Source organism: Balearica regulorum, chromosome Z (genome assembly GCF_011004875.1).
Source record: "Balearica regulorum gibbericeps isolate bBalReg1 chromosome Z, bBalReg1.pri, whole genome shotgun sequence".
Classification (NCBI taxonomy): domain Eukaryota; kingdom Metazoa; phylum Chordata; class Aves; order Gruiformes; family Gruidae; genus Balearica; species Balearica regulorum.
In genome coordinates, this window is record NC_046220.1 from 41442143 (window position 1) to 41463271 (window position 21129).

The 21129-nt window shown below is 41.7% G+C and overlaps 1 protein-coding gene across 1 annotated transcript; it reads left to right on the forward strand.

Moving 5' to 3' along the window:
- Nucleotides 1–10369: 10369 nt before the first annotated feature.
- Nucleotides 10370–20648, forward strand: LOC104642691 (fructose-1,6-bisphosphatase 1). Its single transcript, XM_075740115.1, has 7 exons — nucleotides 10370–10592; nucleotides 13173–13335; nucleotides 15109–15201; nucleotides 16178–16321; nucleotides 17566–17703; nucleotides 19099–19218; nucleotides 20222–20648. The coding sequence occupies exons 1-7, from the start codon at nucleotides 10423–10425 to the stop codon at nucleotides 20411–20413; spliced, it is 1020 nt and encodes a 339-aa protein (XP_075596230.1). The 5' UTR covers nucleotides 10370–10422; the 3' UTR covers nucleotides 20414–20648.
- Nucleotides 20649–21129: the final 481 nt, after the last annotated feature.

Genomic DNA, 21129 nt, shown 5'->3' on the forward strand with positions numbered 1-21129 from the left:
GTTCTCATTTGTACGCACAAACATGTGATTTAAGTGGAGATATGATCCAAGTCTGTTCAACAAACCTTTCCCTCAGCCTACTCCAGTGTGAGAATTGCACATAAGAGGTTGAAAACACTTGTGTCCACTTATCTCTTATGCAAACGTGGATGGAGATCCGCAACGTTGACATGAGAAGCAGCCGAAGGATGGAGCCTTGCGGTGGCAAGTTGGCCCTGATTTGGCTAAAGAAAGCAGAATAAACAGATGAAAAGTTTCTACACAGAATCTTGAAGGCCATGGTGTCTAGAGTGAGATTTTTGTTTAATTATGCATGAAATTAATATTAAAGTTGACACTCCTGAATATGATAATGAGCTTAAAGAAGTATGCTAAACATATATGAATATAGTATGTGACTGTCCACCCAAATGATGTTAAAAGTCCCCCCAGGGAGGGGAACAGCTAAGGTTGGGGTATAAAGGACATTGAGAAAAATACCCCTGGTGGGGGAGAGAAGAGATTGCAGATCCAGGAGAGGCAGTGGACGGGCTGTGCTCCTTCTCCTTCACCCATGACAGGGACTCCTTCTCGGTAAGCTTTGCGCCTTCACCTTTTGGTGAAGAATACCCGGGATAGCATTTTGCTAGCACTATCATCATATACTAGTGCTACTACAGTAAGTGTGTTTATCAACGGCAATTCTGAACTTTTTATATCCATCGCTTTAATAACCAACCTGTTCCAACTTTGCGATACTGTCTCAGTGAAAGTCCCTTGGGGGCTCCGACAGCAAAGCGCTGACTCTGATACGTGACTACACACATAGTCCATTAGACATAAACCATTGACCAAGTCTGGGACTAAAACTGGACCTAGCTGCACCTAGACTTCTCTCTGAGAAGGAGTTTAGAAAGCAAGGGGGTCCTGTCTGAACCTCGTGACTCAACGGGAGGGCCTCCCTCAGCCACACATGAGACTCATAGTTTTTACACGACATCCAGCCTCCTCCTAAGTATCATATCTGAGTATTTTCTCTACTAGATCATGGCTGTTCTTTTGCTTGATTTTGTAAGTTACGCCCCACTATTTATCTCATTTCATTAGTGAAATGCATGACTTCTCCCTCAGGTTTTCTGAGGTGCTTCTGGCTCACGGAGACCAGACTGCAATCATAGGCAATGAGCAGTGCAACTGAAATAATGCAAGACAGGGAAAACAGACTGAGCACCTCCTAACAAGACAGAGCTTTGAATACTGTGTTTCAATACATCCATTCCAGCCTTGCTTACAAAAATTGCATTTTCATTGTGGCCTGTACTCAAAATACCAAAGTTTTCCTCCGCCATTACTCTGTAACATACCTGTTGTAGCATGCTGCAAACTTCCTCTTACCAGAGGTCACGCAGAGCATGTCACGTGAAGGTGTGTACAAAATACAGGAATCGGTCAGCTGAATTTATGAGCAATTTCACTAATAAATTTTTAGCCTTAATTAATAACAAAGAACTCTGCCATTAAAGTTAATGACATTTCAGAGGCACTTATTGATTTGAACTTCCACATGCTTCTTTGTCTCTGTAAGCACTGGGAACTTGAACTTCAACTTTTTAGCCCTGCTGATCTGGAGTTATGCTCTCCTAACAACACTGCAGAAAGGAGTCCTTATCGAGAATACAGTTATTTCATTTATTATTTTATACCTTTCCAACAGAGGCTTCTGGCAAGGAAACTACACCTCATAGTTCATAAACCTCAAACAGTATTACAGAAGAAAGAGAAAAAAATGGAGAATTTATCTTTTCCACCATACTGAATAATTTCATTGCTGTTACTCTTTCTGTCACTAGTAAAATGTCTGTGAGTGAAGCAAAGTCTCGAATGGTACAGATGTGTGTGAGTTACCTGCCTGCCCTGGTATCATTATCCATTCCAGCATCATTATCCCATTTGCTGGAAGCCGTGAGTGTGAAATTTTCTCCCCCCACCCTGATCTTTTATCTCAGTCTCAGCCTGTGTGAAAATAGAGAACAGTGTCATCTCTATCTTGCCCAGGAAGTGGTCACCTAACTGCAGATTGCAATGAGTTTTCTCAACTAGTGCTATATAAACAATAATTTATGAATTGTGGCATCTTGATGTGCTCTAGACCTCAGGCCAGCAAACAGTTAACTTCTGGTCTACAAGGACGGCTTAAGCAGCTGTGTGTTCTGCATGGTGAAGAAGAGCAGATCAGATAAACATGAAAGGTTATTCCTAAAGCCAGCTGGCCATGGCAAAGGCATTTCCAAATCTCGATGCTGGTTTGTGTCTGCAGGCATGGTGCCATACTACATCACTATCTTGATAGTCTTGGGCATGAACAGACCAAAAAGTGTTCTGTGTTGGGGTCTCAGTTCTTCTGCATATTGCAAGGATAGTCTTCCTAGAAGGTGCATGAAGGCAGCAATCATCTGCCTCAATACTGAACACAGATACTGTTATCTGTATGCTACTCTGTCAAGGTGTCTTCACCCTTCACTTTTCTCTCTTTCAGTGTTCATAAGGGTAGTTCATCATGCTAGCTGTTTTCACTTGTACTCCCCTCCAGATTTCCCACTGACCCAGCTGACAGCTGCCATCATCTGGCAGCACTTTCTCAGACTTTGGCCTCCTGAGCCACTTTCTGCTCCATCACCTTCTGTCTCTCATCTGAGATCAGAGATGAGGCTTCCTTCATCTATCTTGCCATATAATACACTTTTCATGAGCTACCAGATGCTCTGTGGCCAGGCAGACATCACATGTCGCTGCCCCAACAGGTCTGGTTCTCATCAACCCAGAAAAATTAATAGGCTGCCAGTTGCACCAGCCCCGCTAGAAGTGTGCATGTGTGCATGCACACGCACGCACATGCTTCTCCCGTGCTTCAGTGTCACCTCTGCAGTTGCGCTTCCCTGGCCTCACTCAGACAGTGGCAGCATCTGGCCCTAGGGGAAGACTTCCTCCAGTGCCACAGCACTTCTGATCTTTCCTAGTGTCTCCCTCTAATCAGTCATACTTGCGCTTTTAAGAAAGGAGTTGGAGAAACCATTGCAAACATGTCATCAAAAGTGATACATTTTGTGTGGTGGTGGATGATGTAACAGCCAAATATCCTCTGTGGAGTTAGTGTGCACTGGAGAAATGATGGCATGTCTGTGTTCCGAGGTGATGGGCCAACATCCCTTTTCACTCTCTCCAGCCAATGCTGAATCTCCCACGGGCAGCACCGAGCAGTCTTGAATAACTCTTCCACCACAAAATTTCTATCCAGTGCCTCACTCCGTCATTACTTCAGATGCTAGTTTGGCATATTCTTGTAAGTTGTTTCTAGGGGCAGAATAACTGAGGGGAATCAAGAGTTTCTGTGATACCTACAAGGCCATGGTGTGATGTTTGTACCAACACTTTTCACCTAGAAGATGAGTGTGTCACAGCTCCGATGGCCACCACATGCAGTGTCAAGGTCCTGCTGTACCATGAGGCAGTGTGGCTTGGGAGCTACTGCCTCTCCCCTGATCATCAGCATCTTGTCTCAGGAGATAAGGGCACAAAACTCACACCTCCCACTAAGTCTGGTGCTCGAAAGGAGCAAGGAGGAAGGAAGAGATAAGCACCAGTACTGAGTTCCCAGCTCAGCTGGAGACACCACCTCATGAGTAGGCTAGATCTTGGCTCTCTCAGTGGCTCTCGCTGGGTGCCACAGGATTTGGGAGCCAGGCAAGACACCGCTGATACACTCAGAGAAGCAGGGGCCTACAACATCTGCTAAGCTTGAGCTGCGTCTATGCATTTTTCCGTAGTAATCCAGGATTACTATCCTGTTTCCTTATAAAACCATACAGTAACATTTTGTCTCTTTCAAGAGCAGGAAAGAGACCATGGGACAGTTTCTTTCCTTGTTGTTGAGATCTCTCTCAGCGAGCAAGCATATAAAAATATCTCTATTTCCTCAGAGTCACACTGAAAAAGTGCTTCTCCAGCTGGATCCTTGGTATCCTTGCTGCCTTCTCTGTGGGTTCATGCTACTTTCCTCAGACTCACAGAAATTAGCTCAACCAACAACCCCTGCCTCTGTTACAGTGCTCCTAGGGTGGCAGGGCCATATCTTGCAACGTGCTAGGGTTTAGGTTATGGCTTCCTATTAGGTTATCTATCAGCAAAATACCTGGACAGTGAACACTAAAGCAACAGACAGGGATGCACCTTCTAGCATCCCTAGTCCAGTTATATGTGGAGCGAGTAGGAGGGGAAAGGAGTGAGGAACATCCAGGCTCACACACTCTCCTAAACAGCACCTCTGGCTGCTACTGTGGAGCAGTACTACAGTGCTACTGTGGACCCTGGGCTATATAATCCCCTCAGCTCTCCTACCTCTGTTCTGAACTCAGCTGGGATCCGGTACACCTGGATACTGGATGCTGAGCAAATGGAAATATATTTCCCAGTCATCAAAAGCCTGATTTTGACGTTGCCATCTACAATGGTTTCTCCCTGTCTTGACACATACTGCATTTTGGCTGTCAATCAGCCTTGTGTTGTGTGATGAACGGGCACTGAGAACTGTACTAGCACATTTACAAAGCAAGGTCCAGGGTTTAGCCTACACAACCCATGCATACCTTTGTGAGTCATGAAACTAAATTCTCAAGCAGTCTTAAAAATTGTCCTTATCATTTTAACCCTACACGTATACTCATGCACAGGTGAATTTACTTTTACAATAGATTGTTTGATCAGAACAAGACCATGTAAGGTCAAGACAAAGCTGCTTAGCATGCATCTCAAGCAAGACTGATGACACTGCCCTTTCTGTATCGCTCTACTGCCTGCAAGACCCAGTTGCAGACTAGATCCCTCTCATGTTAGAGGCTGTACAAAGAAAGCACTAAATGGCCATACATGTGTGATACTGTCGTTATCAAAGTAAATGTTTTTGCTATACTGCCATCAGTAAAGTGAGCCTACTTGCAGCAATGATGGGAAGTTGTAAGATAAAAATCTAACTTTAGAATAGGATTTTATAGCTATTTAATAACTAGTTAATGGAAAAAGATTTTGAGCTGCTGCTTATCAATCCCATCACAATCAAATGGACTCTATAGCAATCTATAGGTTTTATTCTATGCAGCTCTCACTCCCGTTTTTAAAGTCATACCATCTTGCAGTGGTGTCCTAGCTGTCCTAGTGGGTTGTCCTTTCTTGCTAGTTCTGCAGAGTTGACCCAGCATGTGCTTGGCAAATCCCTTCTCTACTTTCCTCTGTACTGTGTGCAATTGCATCACCAAAGAAATATCAAGTTAGCAGAACAAAAGAAAATAACCAGAAATGCAAGTGTTGTATTGTTAGCTTAAATGCTTCATTTTCTCATTTTCTTTCACTCTCTCTCAAACTGTGTGAATTCTCAAAGTAATCAGACAGCTTTTCATTCTGGCACAAATTTCCTCTGTCGCCCAGGATAAAGCTTTTTTCTTCAATTTTCTTTACTTGCCTACCTACTTCACAAGACAATTGTATATTGATTAGCTAAAGCTTATTCTGAATTTAGAAGCTATGGGATACTATGAAAATGGTGGATTAAATTAATTTTTAAAATGTAATAGTTACCAGTCATTTTAAATGGTTTTATTGCCTGTATTTTTGGCATGGAACAGATTGCATATGGTAAAGAACAACAGGGAATAACCATATAAACAATCACTCAGACTCATTTTTCAGAGACTTACACAAAGGGAGTCTTTTGTGGATATTATGCTGTTTCTGCATGGATATTATGCTGTTTCTGCATCATGCTCTGTAGTGTATATCTCACTAACAGAGGAGTTTCAGGTCAGACCTTCCTCAGACTGCTAATAAAGCTGGAAAAGCCAACCCCTCTTTCTTCTGTACCTTTACAGAAGAAAAGATTTTTAATTGTGCTGACAAACACTTGAGATTATCTAGAAATTCTGAATTGAATTATGTAAAGTTAAAATTACAAAAGCTCAAAAAATGCCAGTTAGACTGTCACAGATGATCCTCTGTGACACTGTCCATGTAACTCATCCCAAACAATAGGATCTGAAAAATCTGAACATGTTGTACTTTGAAATACAGCAATATGACTAGGTATTTGAACTTTTGTTTTTGGTTTTGTTTTTTTTTTTTTTTTTTACACGATGGGTAGTGATAGCAAACGTACTATTCAGATAGCATATTCTTTGCTCTGCTTGCCTGGTAGAAACTTGTGGATAAGTAACAAATACAGAGTTTTAAAAATTACAATTCATTATTCGTATTTATGAGGCACATGGACTTCCTTTCCAGAATTTACTGTCTGCACGTTCAGTGCTTTTGTCACCCTACAGAAAACTGCTAAGGTGCTCACTCACAAGAGCCAGCCTCACACGAAAACGCTGACAAAGTTCGTACTCCCACGAGAGGGCAGTAGGCAAGCACGGTACAGGAAAATCCCTTCGCAGTGGATTTTAATTAATACCGACCTTATAGTTCAATTCTGCTTATTAATCATAGGGAAATCCGTAAAATTGTCAGAGTAATTTAATGCATAATATCAAATGAATCCCATTTTACAGCTACTATACTGAGAATTATTTTTTTAGCCAATTCGTACTCTTAATTACATCCCTTTGAAGTCTACGCCTTCTGGTATCTTTCACCTGTGTCCCAAGATGTGAAGTGCTTTGCTACCACACTTGTAAATAAATATTCTGGAATGGTGTCCCAGCATGGGAGATTCATGTAGGCGACATGAAATGCTTCCTGAAAAGGAAGAGGACAAAAGATGGACTGTCTAGCTAGAAATTGGCCTGGTAATTGGCCATCTGGAACTCTTCCCTGCCTGAAGCTCTGCACGTGCTACTGCAGTTCCTCCTGATCCATCTCCTGCAGCAGCCAGGACCAGCCTCAGTCATCCCCTTCACACTGCTCCAGCCCTAAACCTCACGGCATAGCAAGGCACAGAGCATCTGCACCGGTGGAGTGACACTGCCTTGCGAGTGATCTCAGTGTGACTTGCTGGATCCTACTCTTGGTCCACCCAGCCAGCACCAAATTTCTGCAGTTGTGAGACTTTCATGCAAAAAAAAAAAAAAAAAAAAAAAAAAAAAAGAGAAAATCTCAGCCAAAGTGGGATCTGAAACTGCCTTTCCCACATGAACACTTACTTTGGGAATAAAAGGCCTTTGAAGGGGTTTTACTCCTTTTTAGCTGTCATTTGAACCTACAAGAGGCAACCATCATAATAAAATACCTGAGGTGTGTCTTATTTTCAAAATAATTACACATTTGGAATTTTATGTGCTGGGAGAAAAGTTTGTTTCAAAGAAGTTGTGTGGTTTTGGATGCCTATGGTTCTAATACAGCTGTGAATGGTGTCTAGTTGAATCTCATCTGTTTGCAGACAAGATTGTGTTTTCTTCTGTACAGAAGTGAGCAATGTTTAATCAACCAGCACTGACCTTTCTTCTCAAATGCCACAAATTTGTTTTCAATAACTGCTTAACTACTGATTTCTAAAGGGGAAGGTTCACAACGTGTAGAGCCTACTTTTAATCTTACACTGATTTTATTGTTACCACAGCATGGTTGCTGTAGGGCTGCATATAGGTCTTAGGAGACTAAAATTTTTAGTCTGTATTCCAAACGTCTTCTGACACTTGGGTTATATCCTTTTTCATTTTGCTTCTGACATCTTTCTTTGTTGTCTTAAGATATGTGAAAATACTGACAAAGAGGAAAAAAATAAAGTCCATACTATAACACTGGCTAAGCTAGTGACCTTTCCTCTTAATAAATGCATGTCTGAGAATTGATCAGAATAATCTCAGAATATACCTATACTGCAGTCTCTGGCTAGGATAGACAAACTTAGCTAGATGGCTTGGCTAGATAGCCACTCGTCCCAGCAGGGAACTCATTGCAGGCTGCAGATTCAGCCCGAAAAAGTGGGTAAGTATCAGGCAATCAAAAAAGCACTAAACTTTACATTCTCACAACTTGTCTACCCTCAACCATTAGACCTTAATTATTTATTGTCAAGTTAACTTTCTACACTATAGTGGAACCCCAGAAATGGCCAATGTATGCACATGTTCTAAGGCCAGGGGTGTAGAAATGGGTTAATCTATAGTATATTGAGATGCTTTGCAGAAGATTATAGACATGCTATATCTCCTAAAAATAATTACGCTACTTTCCCACAGTGGAAAATGCACATGTGGATGCACCGGTGTGAAACCAGCATCCTTTCAAATGATTGCTTTTTCAGTTCACAGCTTGCTTGTTTATACCTGGCTTCAATGGTAAGAACTGAGGAGTAAAACTCTTGTTCCACACACCTCACCAACTCCAAAAGGACACAGGTTTCACCTCAGAACTTGAGGAGAGTACGCCTAGCCCTTTCAGAGGTCAGTACTCCTCAGGCATGGATACCAAAACCTTAGGTTGTGGCCGTTTCAAACTACCTTGGCTACTTTACACTGAAGTACAGCTCTTCCTGCAGGTTACTGATGTGTTTGTTAGGGTCTTCAAAATTAAGGTAAATTGTCCTAAATCAGCAACCCTGGGATTTGTTACCATAACTCATATATTCCCAGGCAGTCCTAGCCTACTGGCTTTTACCCAGTTTAAGTGCATTCATCCAAAATTTTATGAGATCTTTGCTATTAATTGTGCTCAACTATTCAGACTGAAGTAGCTGCTCTACAGGTGGTTGTAAAGCGTTGCTTACCCTTAAAGAAAGAGCTAGTTTCAATGTTTTGTAAATTTTCCAAAATCTACCTGCCACTCCAAGAACATTTTTATGATGCTGGGCTGGTAACCACTTGCCAAAGACTGAAATACTCCATTTGGAAGAGCATTACAGGTACTTATGTCTAGTATCTTTAGCATTGTCTGTAATTCTGGGCATGGGTAAATTAGGCCTAAGTTGTGCGCACTTGCAGAAGACATTTACACACACCTTTGAAGTATGTAATGTATAGATGTGCAATGTGTTTTGCATGAAGAAGGAACATATATATGGGAAGAGGTGCACATCTTAAAAGATTTTTGCCCTGCATTTGATACCACCCGGAATTATTTCAGTCTACAGTTTCAATTTTAGGAATTGAGACTGTGCTTATCCAACTCACAGATGTATTCTACTGAAAAGTAATCAAAATTTATTGGATTTACCTCCTTAGATAATGCAAACATAAACCGATGAGTAGTACAAGAAATCTACTCCATACAGAGTGGATCATCCATATCCAGATTTGTGTTTGTCAAATTATTGTGTGAAAGAGTGTATCTAGGGTCTGAAAGGGTCTATCTGGGGTCAGGTGTTTGGTCCACTCGGTTTCACTTAATAGTGTCTGGATTCTTCTGATCAAAAACTAGCAGCAAAACATATTGCTTGATTTTGCTGCCAATCAGGAAGACTGGAGTCGAAAGCAGTGAGATTCAGGAGGGTCTAGTTTCTCAGGTGTGTTTTGCAGCAGTGTTTGTATGAGGTGCATTAATTTCTAGCTGTTGGAGTGGGACTTGAGCTACATTTTTCTATCCGACAGGCTTGGAGAATTTGTTATAAAAATTTCCTTGGGTCCAGCTGCCTGTGGCTGTTTTCTTGCAGCTTTTTTATGGTGTCGGATACTTTGGTACACGTGGGGTTAGCGTGATTTCTTTAAACAGAAGTAGTTAATACTTGACAGAATTGGTAACTAAATGTGTGTTTTTTCCCGTACGGCTGCGTCACGACAAGAGCGTTCCTGTGAAGCAGGAGACACTAACCTTGCTCTGTAGGTTGTGTGCAAGTTCACCATAACCCAAATGCCACGACTCAGGAGTTTTGCAATCAAGCAGTGAAACTAAGCGGACTTCTCAATTTTTGGGCGCGCTTTCAGGAGTGATGAGCAGTGAAGTGCGACTATTGCAAACACTAAAAGCCAGCACCATGCCTGCTTTAATTCACTTTCTGTGCTATTCGCATACCGGATACCTCAATCACAGTTCCTCCCGCCCTCCACAAATGCATAGGAATGAGACAAGATTTGGTTTAAAAACCAAAACCAAAACCAAAACCAACGCAAAAAAAAACCCCAAAACCCACAAAATAAACACTTGCCGGTTTTCCCCACCGCGGTTATGTTAGGGGGAGCTGGGGGGGGGGGGGGGGGGAGGTGGAGTGGGACCCCTCTTTTGGTCCTTATCTCCATCCTCGCCTTCCTCCAGCCTGGAGGGATGAAGGGGTGGCCGGGGGCGGGGGGGTAGGCGGCCAGAGACCCGGGGCGGGGGGGTACCCCCCCCGCCCCGGGTCTCTGGCCGCCTACCCCCCGCCCCATGTCACGCCCATGTCACGCCCATGTCACGCCCATGTCACGCCCCACCGGGGGCTAGTGGCGTCGGCAACTGCTCCGGCCCCACTTTCCCGTCGCCGGCATCATGACGGACCGCTCCGCTTTCGACACCAATGTCATCACCATGACCCGTTTCGTGATGGAGGAAGGCAGGAGAGCGAAAGGTACCGGGGAGTTCACGCAACTCCTTAACTCCCTCTGTACGGCCATCAAAGCCATCTCTACCGCCGTTCGTAAAGCGGGCATCGCCAACCTGTAAGTCCCGGGGTAGCCGGGGGCGGGCGGGGAGGGGGGGGGGGGTACCAAGCGTCGGTAGCATCCCGCACCTCTCCGCATCCCCGCGGGTCCAGGGGATGGGGGAGTGGGGGGTGGGTGTCACCCGAAAGGCGCATGAGTGGTGTTGCATGCACTCACCCTCTTGTACAGTGCTGTAAGGAACTCCTTTTGCGTCTTGCAGTGTTGTTTTTCTCAAGCGAAATAGATCCCGAGACTTTTTAATAATATAAGGCATGCCGTCTTTGTGACTGATGCCTGCTGCTGATAGACCTTCCTGCAAACCTTCAGCAGGTCTGGGTGCTTCGAAGCAGAAGACCAAACGAACAGACTGTAAGACAAAGCCTGCCAAAATATGGCTGAATTATTGCTCATTGTAGTCAGTCGCTCAATATCAAAGCACCATTTTATGCTATGAGGTGTTTAATCAAATTCAGTGGCTTTTGGGGTTTTTTTTAGTGCATCATAGCAACTTGAGTTTCTCTATGAGGTTTTGGATGTCTAAGGTCTTTAGAAGGAGCATTGGTTAGGAGCAGTAGTGTCTCTAGTCAGCCAGTCAGAGGGGAGCTGCTCTGGAGATGCATCAGAAGGAAATTAGAGCTCTTGAAATGTTAAATAACCGAACCTGGTTGTAGGTAAATAATCTCCCTAAGTAAGTATTTTACATATTGTTGACAAGCCAAACTGTATACTGATCAGGACTTTAGACATGGGCTGCTTCATTACTTAATGGAAAAGGTAGTAGGGGGAAAATGTAGTAGGGAGAAAATGAATTTGCCTCTACAAACCATGCAGTGGAAAACACAATAAGGAAAAAGCCTCTGGCATTTACTGCAAAATGTGTCAGAGAGCTGAAAAATTTGATGAGTGAAGATGATGAAGAAGCAACTGCAAGAGAGAATAAGAATCCTCCACTTTACATATACTAGATCTATTTTTCTCTGTCTTGACTTCAGACTTTATATAACTGTGATAGTTTTTTAATCACTATGTGCTAGCCCTTTCACATGCCTCCTGTGTCTATTGGTAAAGACCAGGGTTTCCTATCTGTGTCCTGATTTGTGATAGTCTAAGGTCCCATTCCATACGTGTCCTACGCGTGTGTCTGTTGACAGCTGCCCACAGGTTCGGTACCTGTGCTGATAGCCTTGCCTTATGATCGATCCCCTATGGTGGACTTGACTCTCCACCAGACCTGGGGTAACCAGCTTCAGGCTTATGAGCCTCCTTGAGCACTACATCTCCCACTGTGGGACTGCATTTTGCAACCAATGGTGGGATTTTGTTTGGCTGTCAGGGGATGTGAACAAGCAGGGATCGCCATTTCTTTAGATCATCCCCAGGCTCATCTGTATGCTCGGTGCTGCCCAGCGGCAGAGGTGCAGAGCAGCTGGGGAAGCCACAGTCCCTTCCCAGGTGCAGTCTCCATGCAGGACACCGTGCCGTCCCCTCCCAGGACTCCCCAACAGACGAGGTCTGAGAGCTGTAGCTGCTGGCCCCACGGAGTTTTTACTCTAAGGATGAGGATTTGTGCCTCCGCTCGCAAGCGTAGCGTCCAAAGTACGCTGTTTTCTAAAAGCACTTTCACACTTGCAGAAAAATGTTCAAGCCACCGTAGCAGAGAGAGAAGGACAGAGAATTATGCTAGGTCTTTTTCTTTGTCTCATGCATTAAACCGAATAAATGCAGTACATTCAAAGTAGTGTGTTCAGCATTATTATGAAAACCTGAAATACCAGAATTCAGCTAATCAATGAATTGTAGCTGAAGTACGTAAGAGTCGTCTGCATGTAAGCAGAGCTGGCTATTGTTTTTCTCTTCCAAGAGCTAAATTTCCCCTCTCTGTTTTGCATGCTTTCGAAATCACCTATCACACGGTCTCCTGGTACTTCCTGTTGCCAGATGGTTTGATTCTGATTAGCTGGCAGGGTTTTATTTGTGTTTCGTATTTGTATTTCTCAGTTTTATTCCCAAGGAAATGTTTACTACTTACAATCGAAACTGAAAACGTTGAACCATAAAAACGTTGATTTATCTGTGAGCAGTGTTCCTGCTGCAATCCGTACATCACATTGCCAACCAGGAGCAAATTGCATAGGAAGTTATAGTGTAACTAATGTCATCAGATTCATTGTTACTTTTCAAGTATAAGTTTTCTAATGAAGGTTTAGCTTCTAGGGTATGCAGCTGTAATATCTGAGCCTTGGATTCCGGGGCAGTATTTAGGTCTACAAGTTAAGAGCTCATTCAGTAACACAATTACTGTAATTCAGCCTTCACAGCCTGCTCTGGCTCTGTTTGCCTGTAGTTTAGGGATTATTGACAGGTGATTCCTTGTTTTGTGTTCCTCATGCTCAGTGCCTTCTAGATTTGCCACCACAGCTGAGGTTAGCAGGTCTCAGCAAGAATCCACTGGACAGTAAATAAAAACCAGGCTTAGAGAACTGACGTAGCATCCAAAAGTGCTGTTTGTTTTACAAATGTAAGGTTGCCAGAAACAGGGCGCTTTGAAAGACGCAGCGCCCTGTTCTCACGAAATGCTCTCTCTTGCCATCGCTCTAGCTATGGAATTGCTGGGTCTACCAATGTGACAGGAGATCAAGTAAAGAAGTTGGACATGCTTTCCAATGACCTGGTGATTAACATGCTCAAGTCATCCTTCAGTACCTGTGTTATCGTCTCAGAAGAAAACAAAGATGCTGTGATAGTGGAAACTGAAAAAAGGGTTAGTAGCTTTAAAGGTTCTCCCAGCTTTATTTCAAATCAGCCTTTTCAGGTGTATTGTTTCAGATCTGAGAAACTGAAACTGAGCTAAAAATGTCCAAAAACATATGCTTTTCTATATTGGCAAATGAAGGGGGGACAGGTGGAAAGAGTGTCAGTCAACATTTGTCCTGTTATTTATGCTCTCAAGACTGATGTTTGTTGGTTTTATTTTTTTTCTCTGTTGTTCCTCCCCACCTTCATTTCCCCCCACCCTTTCCTAATTATGGAGGAAATGTATTTCTTGTTTGTCCCATCTGATCTCTGGAACTGTGCTCCGAGTCAGTCAAGCCCTTTTGTAAAGCAGCTTTGTCAGTAGGACACTGGGGAGCTGTTCTATGCAGGTCAAATTCTTTAAGTGAAGCAAATTCTCCATGAAGACCATGAAAGACTTAGCAACAATGAAATAAAAATAATTTTTCCTTATTTGTTGTTATTTATATTACCAAGTCTGCACGCATCTGTTGAGTGATAGTTCCCTTTTCCTAGCTCATGTTTTGGTGCGATCATGTAGAAATCTGAGTAAAAATTTAGTGAAAACAAACAACTAAAACATAATTTAGAAAATACAATAATGTTTGCTTTGTCAAAGCAGTTCTCTTTTTCTCTCTCTGTTAAGAAATCTTCAAAATTGATTTTTTAGGCATTGGGTGAGCAAAGATTGCTTTAGATCTGAACAACTATGATTTTTAGATCCTCAAAGATCACTGAGGGAGGCTCAGTGTTAATGCTGTTCTAAACTGAATGTGAGCTAATACGATGTTTTTATCAGAGTTCCTACCTAGAATTCCTACCTGCAGAGTAGAGCATTGCTGGACTTAAATAAGCTTCTGGCATGCAGGGTGAAATCAAACGAAAAGCAAATAAACACTATTATTACATATGATCATTACAATGAATGTGAATAAAATAAGGGGAAAACAAGCTATATAAAAGGCACAGTTGATTCAACTGTTTTCCCTGTACTGGCAATTTCCTGTACTTACAGGAATCCTTAACACAGCAATAGGCAGGGACCCTTTTTTGGGGGGAGTGTGTGTGGGGGGTGGTAGTAACCCCAAAAACCAGGATAAGACAACAGACTGGCTAAGGTAATTTCTGATTATCTGTCCATTCAGAGCACAGTGTTTCATTACGGAGTTTAAAGAGGAACATGTGGCAAAGTGAAATGTATAGTTTATGAATGTCAGGTGTTAAAGGCCTTTTTAATCTCTCTAATTTTAGCTCTATATGAAAAAGTCTGACCTTCTTCCCTTGTCTTTTTCCTTATAATTCAGAAAGCCATTTTGTGAGAGATGAGAAAGTGGAGCCTAAATGGTAGATATTACAAGATGTCTATCAAAATGGATTGGCATTAATTAAATAAAAAAAGTTAAACTAATAACTAAAAAGTATTCTCTTTTATATATATATATATATATACACACACACATCTATCTATATATATATAAAAATCTGTGTAGGAAAACTTCACCTTTCCCATCTCATCATCTATTACTTTAAAGATTTCCCACCTTCTGCTGTGGCACAAATCACACAGTTGTAATCAAGAATGAAATCTGGGCCAAAGAACTCTGAACATTTGAGTTCACTTCCTTCAAAATCTATAAAAGCCTTTTAGTTTATATTGCTTTGAAAGTCTCTGAGAAAACTTACCTACTGAAGTATTTTTATTTGGGGGAAGTGGATAAAATAATGTCACTAATCTGCTTGTTCCCTTTTTTGTATTTTCTAGGGTAAATACATAGTCTGCATAGACCCTCTAGATGGCTCATCGAACATTGACTGTCTTGTTTCCATTGGGACCATCTTTGCCATCTATAGAAAGGTAAAATGCTTTCCTGTAGGACAGAAAAACTATTGTATTTTGATGAAATACAATTGCATGTGAAGACTTAAGAAAATCTAACTAAACTTGTTTGTAAAAGAGACTTTCAGGACCAGCTTTAAGTTAAACCTGCTGTTTCACAGTCACTTGTATAAAACATTAGTGAGGCATTGGCATTACTCTCTTAGAAGATGAGGTACCTATACATACATGGAAGCCTGGCTGATATTACCCCTTACAAACAAATCAGGTCTTAGATTTCATGAATATTTGTGCTGAGACAAAATACCACATGGTTGGGGAATGTGCTTTCTTGTTCTCTGTGCTAATAGTCCTGTTGGCCTGAGGACAGGCTTCAAACACAAACTGGAGCTGAAACATGGCATGTGCATTTGAAGTGTCTAATTCACTCTGAAAGGCAGAAGCCTTGTCTGAGGGAGCTTGAAATACTGGACTTACATGTCACAAGATGGGGGAAAAAGTCAGTCAGATAAAACACACCCAAATGACCATTTTAATCATCTTTTGTATGTTGTCATACATCCCAAAGTAACTACTTTCAACTTTATTCTTGTATGAATCAAAACAAAACAAAATATCCCAAGTACTTTTGATCAGCTGTGAACTCTGTGAGTCATGTTTCATTGCTTCGTTTTCAACTGTGCCTCGGAGTTTTCCTCCAAGCTATGTTCATCATCCCCTGCAAGGAGGTGCACAGCTCTATATTATCTCCTTAATCCTTTCCTGCTTCCTGCATTCCAACTAGGCTTATACAAGAGCATTTCTAGATCAATGTGTTTGTCTCCTCCGTATAATTTGTATTAGCGCATCCAGTAGCAATCTCAGTGGTGGGTCATGGAAGCATTTGTGCCACCTCATGCATGGATATGGAGTAGAAGACCATTCCTATCCCAGAGAGTCCAGTTACATGAGAACTATTGAAATGAAGTAAAGTTGACTGTGCTCCTTATTCTAGGTGTCCCCTGATGAACCTTCTGGGAAAGATGCTTTACAACCAGGGCGCAATCTTGTGGCAGCTGGTTATGCTCTCTATGGGAGTGCCACAATGCTGGTACTGGCCACTTCTGCCGGAGGCGTCAACTGTTTCATGCTGGATCCGGTGAGAATGTCTTCTGTTTCTTTGTTTCTTTATTAGGGGTAACAAGGTACTGTCTAGAAGAACTGTTTGTCCCCCCAAAAAATCAAACAAAGGAGCAATTTTCAAGCTAAGGTGGAGAAATGAAGTACACTTAATAACCCATCAGCAATAGTGTCAAGAGATTTTTGCATTCTGCCTGCCAGCTGCAGTGGTGCTGTGCATGATTCAACAACGGGAAGACAGCCGAGTCAGTGAAGCAAATATACAGCATGTGCCAAGTCATGTGATATTTAAAATGAGCTGTTTTCTGCAATGCAGAACACCCTTTAAGAATTGTTTGCCTTTTCCTTAATGCTAGGACCTTAGTAAACCAGAGAAGCAGAAATATTTAACCTTCTTCTGTGTTTTCAGATCCTACCATGATGTGTAAAAGAGTAAGTGACATGTGTGGGTGCATTTCATGTTCTAGCATGCATTGCCTGTACAGGTTTTAAAATAAAATCATAGTGATCATAGCAGAAAGTAGTTTGCTTTAGTGACCCGTTTTTTTGTAATCAGTTAGTGAGGCTGTACCACCTGCCAGTATTAATTTTTTAGAATCTGGAGTGGTCAAGCAGCAGGAAATAAAAGTTGGTGTTCCCTGTTCAGTAACAGTTTAAGTAGCTGCATGTATTTTTGTCTATATTCAGAGAGCAGGTTTAACTTTGAGCATGCATGCATGTTATTTTGTTTATTTTTAGCACTAACTTGGAAATTTACTTTAGTGAAAAATAAACAGACCATCCCTTGGTTACAGAGATTGGCTCTCTTGACTCCAGGCTTCCAGTTAGCCCAAGCTAAGATGAACTGGAATTTATTAATGTCTACAGCTATTTGAAGATGTTTATGCATTGCATCAACTGGTACTCTCAGTTTCCAAACTCTTCTGAGCTGTACATTTATTGTAAGTCTTGTAAAAGAGTGGAGAGCTAAATAAATTTACAGGCAACAGCATTTTTTTTTGGCATAGAAAAGTGATAGAAAGCTGGGAATGGTAGTATGAAGAAGCTTGCATGACCCCAGGATTCATGCTCTGTCTCTGGTTTATGGATAAACAAAACACTTTGCATCTAGACTGCAAATACCACTTTTTCGTAGGTACTGAATTATTAAAGAAAGTGGCAGCTGTAGTCAATTTTTCCTAAATTGTGTGTATGAATGGATTTTGCCTTGGTTCGTAAATAAACGACCAATTAACGTTAACAAATTGTTTTTCTTATTGTTAGGCAATTGGAGAATTCATTTTGGTGGATAGGGATGTGAAAATCAAAAAAAAGGGAAATATCTACAGTCTCAATGAAGGCTATGCTAAATACTTTGATCCTGCAGTCACAGAGTATCTCAAAAAGAAGAAATTCCCTGAGGTAAAAGATCCTCTTTCAGAGAAACTTTCTGATGACAAGCCACACTCATAATTTCCAACTTTATGATCAATCACTGTCTCATACACAGTTCAGGCTTGTTTTCCTTTCTTGTCTATTGAAACTGTATCTTCATGTAGGACTGATAATTAGATTAGCAGTTGATGTGACCAGGTATTTCACCATCCTTCAGTACTGCGCTGCAACTCTTTTACAGTTTTCTCTTTCTTTCTTTCTTTCTTTCTTTCTTTCTTTCTTTCTTTCTTTCTTTCTTTCTTTCTTTCTTTCTTTCTTTCTTTCTTTCTTTCTTTCTTTCTTTCTTTCTTTCTTTCTTTCTTTCTTTCTTTCTTTCTTTCTTTCTTTCTTTCTTTCTTCTCTTTCTCTCTCTTTCTCTCTCTTTCTCTCTCTTTCTCTCTCTTTCTCTCTCTTTCTCTCTCTTTCTCTTATCTTCCTTCCTCGAGTAACGGTGCTGGAGGCAAAACTGGGTATTTGGTAGCCAAGTAGAGAGGAAGTCTCATCTGGTGACGAAGAAATTTGATTGACATGTATTAGATTGCTGCTTCCTCACTGCAGTGTCTGAGGAGATGGAGAGCCGGGTGGGGAGGGCAGTGGGTCATTGCTCAGTGCCAACACGAGCTGGATCTTGAGGGGGCCTCTTACTTGAAAAGCTCGTGTAGTTTCAGGGTCCAATTTGTGGTCATGCAATTTCCTGGTGTCAGGAAGCCTGAAGCTCTGAGGAGTAAAAATCATGTCTGTTCTCATGCCTCACGTCTGTCATCACTGGAGTTATTACGTAGCTGATGAAGTGTAAACATTCACTATTGTTAATTGTTTGCGTCCCTTCTTGACTTCCTGATCTTGCTTTGAACAAAGACTGGTGGTGTCACGTGGCGTTGTGCCAGGCTTCAGGTGTTGTTTATTTAGATATTAAAATGTACTCTCTGGAGTATAATAAGGAAATAATATCAGTAGTCAACTATTGAATTTGTTGTAGCAAAAAAGTTGTAGAAGCTGGCAGAAGAAGAAGTACGAAAAATCACTATTTTTGGTCCTTCATAATTTTTTCTGCTGCAAAAGAAAAAACCCCACCATCAGTTCCTAGCACTTGATCTTTTTTGCTACTAGAAATGCAGTATTTTCCAAGGGTTAGAGCAATGCATTTTCTATTGCTGTTTCTAGAGCACTCACCTATCCTGAAATCTTCTGTCAGTCCTTTTCCTTGGATTTTCCCAATTACAAAATGAAGAGGAAATTGAACTTTTCTCCAAAACTACTTTGAATATTATCAATTAATCACAATATGGAGAAGTTAGATGTTAGGACCACTAAGGGGGAGGAGACGGAACAGATTACCCTGATGTGCTCAAAAGTTACATTTATTTAAATATCTTTCCGTAGGATGGCAGTTCACCATATGGTGGGAGGTATGTAGGATCTATGGTGGCTGATGTGCATCGCACACTGGTGTACGGAGGAATCTTTCTGTATCCTGCGAACTCCAAAAGTCCCAAAGGAAAGGTAAAAAATAAGCCCAATTATAGAAAATGTTACATTATCTAGATATTTCACTATCACAGATCAGTATTTTGATTGCAGAACATGTTTTTTATAACTTGGTAGCTTGCATGTCTGGTGTGTGGGTATGGCCACCTCTTGCACACTGTCACAACTGACAACAACCTGTTGTCAGACACCTATCTCAGGGCTGCTGCTAACCTGTTTCAACTGTACTGACTTCTTTTTATCCCCAAACATATTCAGATTATGGAACGTACCAGGGATGTGCTGTTCAAACAGGCTTCTTTGTACCATCTCAGCCATGAGATGGTGGCCCCAACCATGCTGGCCCCAACCAAGCGAAATATTACAAAGCAAAAAACCCACATTACCCTGAGACTCCTATTTCAAGCTAATATGCAAGAAGCCTAAAGGTAGTGAGCCCCTTAGGAGAAGCTCTGCCAAAGAGAAAAACACTTGCATCTTGTACTTGGTAACGCTGCTCATCTGGAGGAGCTATGCCTGGCTGCCTCTGCTAGGACAACAGTCTGTCAGGGAAGATCAAACACTTACAGGCTGACAAGGGGACTGTTGATTCAGCAAAGACCTTTCATCTGTTTTGTAACTGTCCATAAATTATTGCTTCAGGTTGCAGATAAGTTGCAGTTATTCATTAGAGAAACCTAATGGCGCACGCAGGGCCAGTGTTTTTCTTTTCACACAGGCCTACGTGGTCTGCTGCCTTGTTAAAGGTTGTGTCCTACATACAAGGTTTATCTCTGTGCAAAGAGCACAAGGCAAACATGAGCTATGGAGAAAGCACTCAGATTGGGCAAATCCAGTATTCACTGTGTTTTGTTTGAAAGAAATATGCACATAATTTAATTCTTGAGTCAAAAACTGATATGAAATATGGGTACCTGGAGTGTTGATTGGTTCTAAATCAAACGCCAAATATATTTACATTTCATGATTCTCAGCATTGCCTGGACTGACCATTGCCTCTGTGATTTTTGTCTTCTAGCTGCGACTGCTCTATGAATGCAATCCTATGGCTTTTGTTATTGAGAAGGCTGGGGGAATAGCAACAACTGGGCATCAAGCAATACTAGATATAGTGCCTGAGGATATCCACCAAAGAGCGCCTGTTGTCTTGGGATCTCCTGACGATGTGAAGGAGTACCTTGAGATAGTCAAGAAGCATTCAGTTAAGTAAAGAAAGCTTGCTGCAGCCACTGTGCAGATGGGAAGAAATGCCTTACAGCTGAACCAAAGAACACACCACAGTACTGCAAGACTGAACTGTCTGGCCTCTGTAGCAAGAGAGCAAATGAGCCATATTTTCATACGATTTTTTTTTTAAAGTGAAATCTTGTGCAATTGCATTGTGCAATGAAAGGCATTAAAAGATTGCATTAAAGAAAGCATTAAAAGTAAAAGCAAGGGGAAAATATGTTTGCTTTTTCATTTATCGTTTGTGATTACACAAAAGCCGCTGTGCTACAAGGAAATACTGTGTTGCATTAAATAACTAGGGAAAGACTCAACTTTCTCAGACAACCTACAGACGATCACCAGACTATCTGACTGTTCTCTTCTAAAAGTCTTGAGGGGAGGACTCAGCAGTAAGTGACCTTTCCTAGACCAGTCTTTAGTTCTTTGGCATTAAGTATAAATGCTGATGTGGACACCTTCACACTCTGTTTCCAGGCCCCAGAAGTTACTCACTGTACGTCCGTCTGGGCTTATCCTAACAGAGAATTAGCGTTTGTGAAACATGTACGTTAGGGTACGTTAATTCTGACACATACTGTTAATATTGTCAGTTAGCACTCTATCAGATCCAGTTACACAAGGATGGAAAATGACACTTTGGAGGTGGATTTTGAACTGGATAAAGAGCACGTGTAGACAGCTTGTTACCATTCTGAT

Coding starts and splice junctions, on each gene's coding strand:
- LOC104642691 (XM_075740115.1), top strand. CDS start 10,423: ATGACGGACCGCTCCGCTTTCGACACCAATGTCATCACCATGACCCGT. Junction 13,336..15,108: donor TAGTGGAAACTGAAAAAAGG/GTTAGTAGCTTT, acceptor TGTATTTTCTAG/GGTAAATACATAGTCTGCAT. Junction 15,202..16,177: donor TCTTTGCCATCTATAGAAAG/GTAAAATGCTTT, acceptor TCCTTATTCTAG/GTGTCCCCTGATGAACCTTC.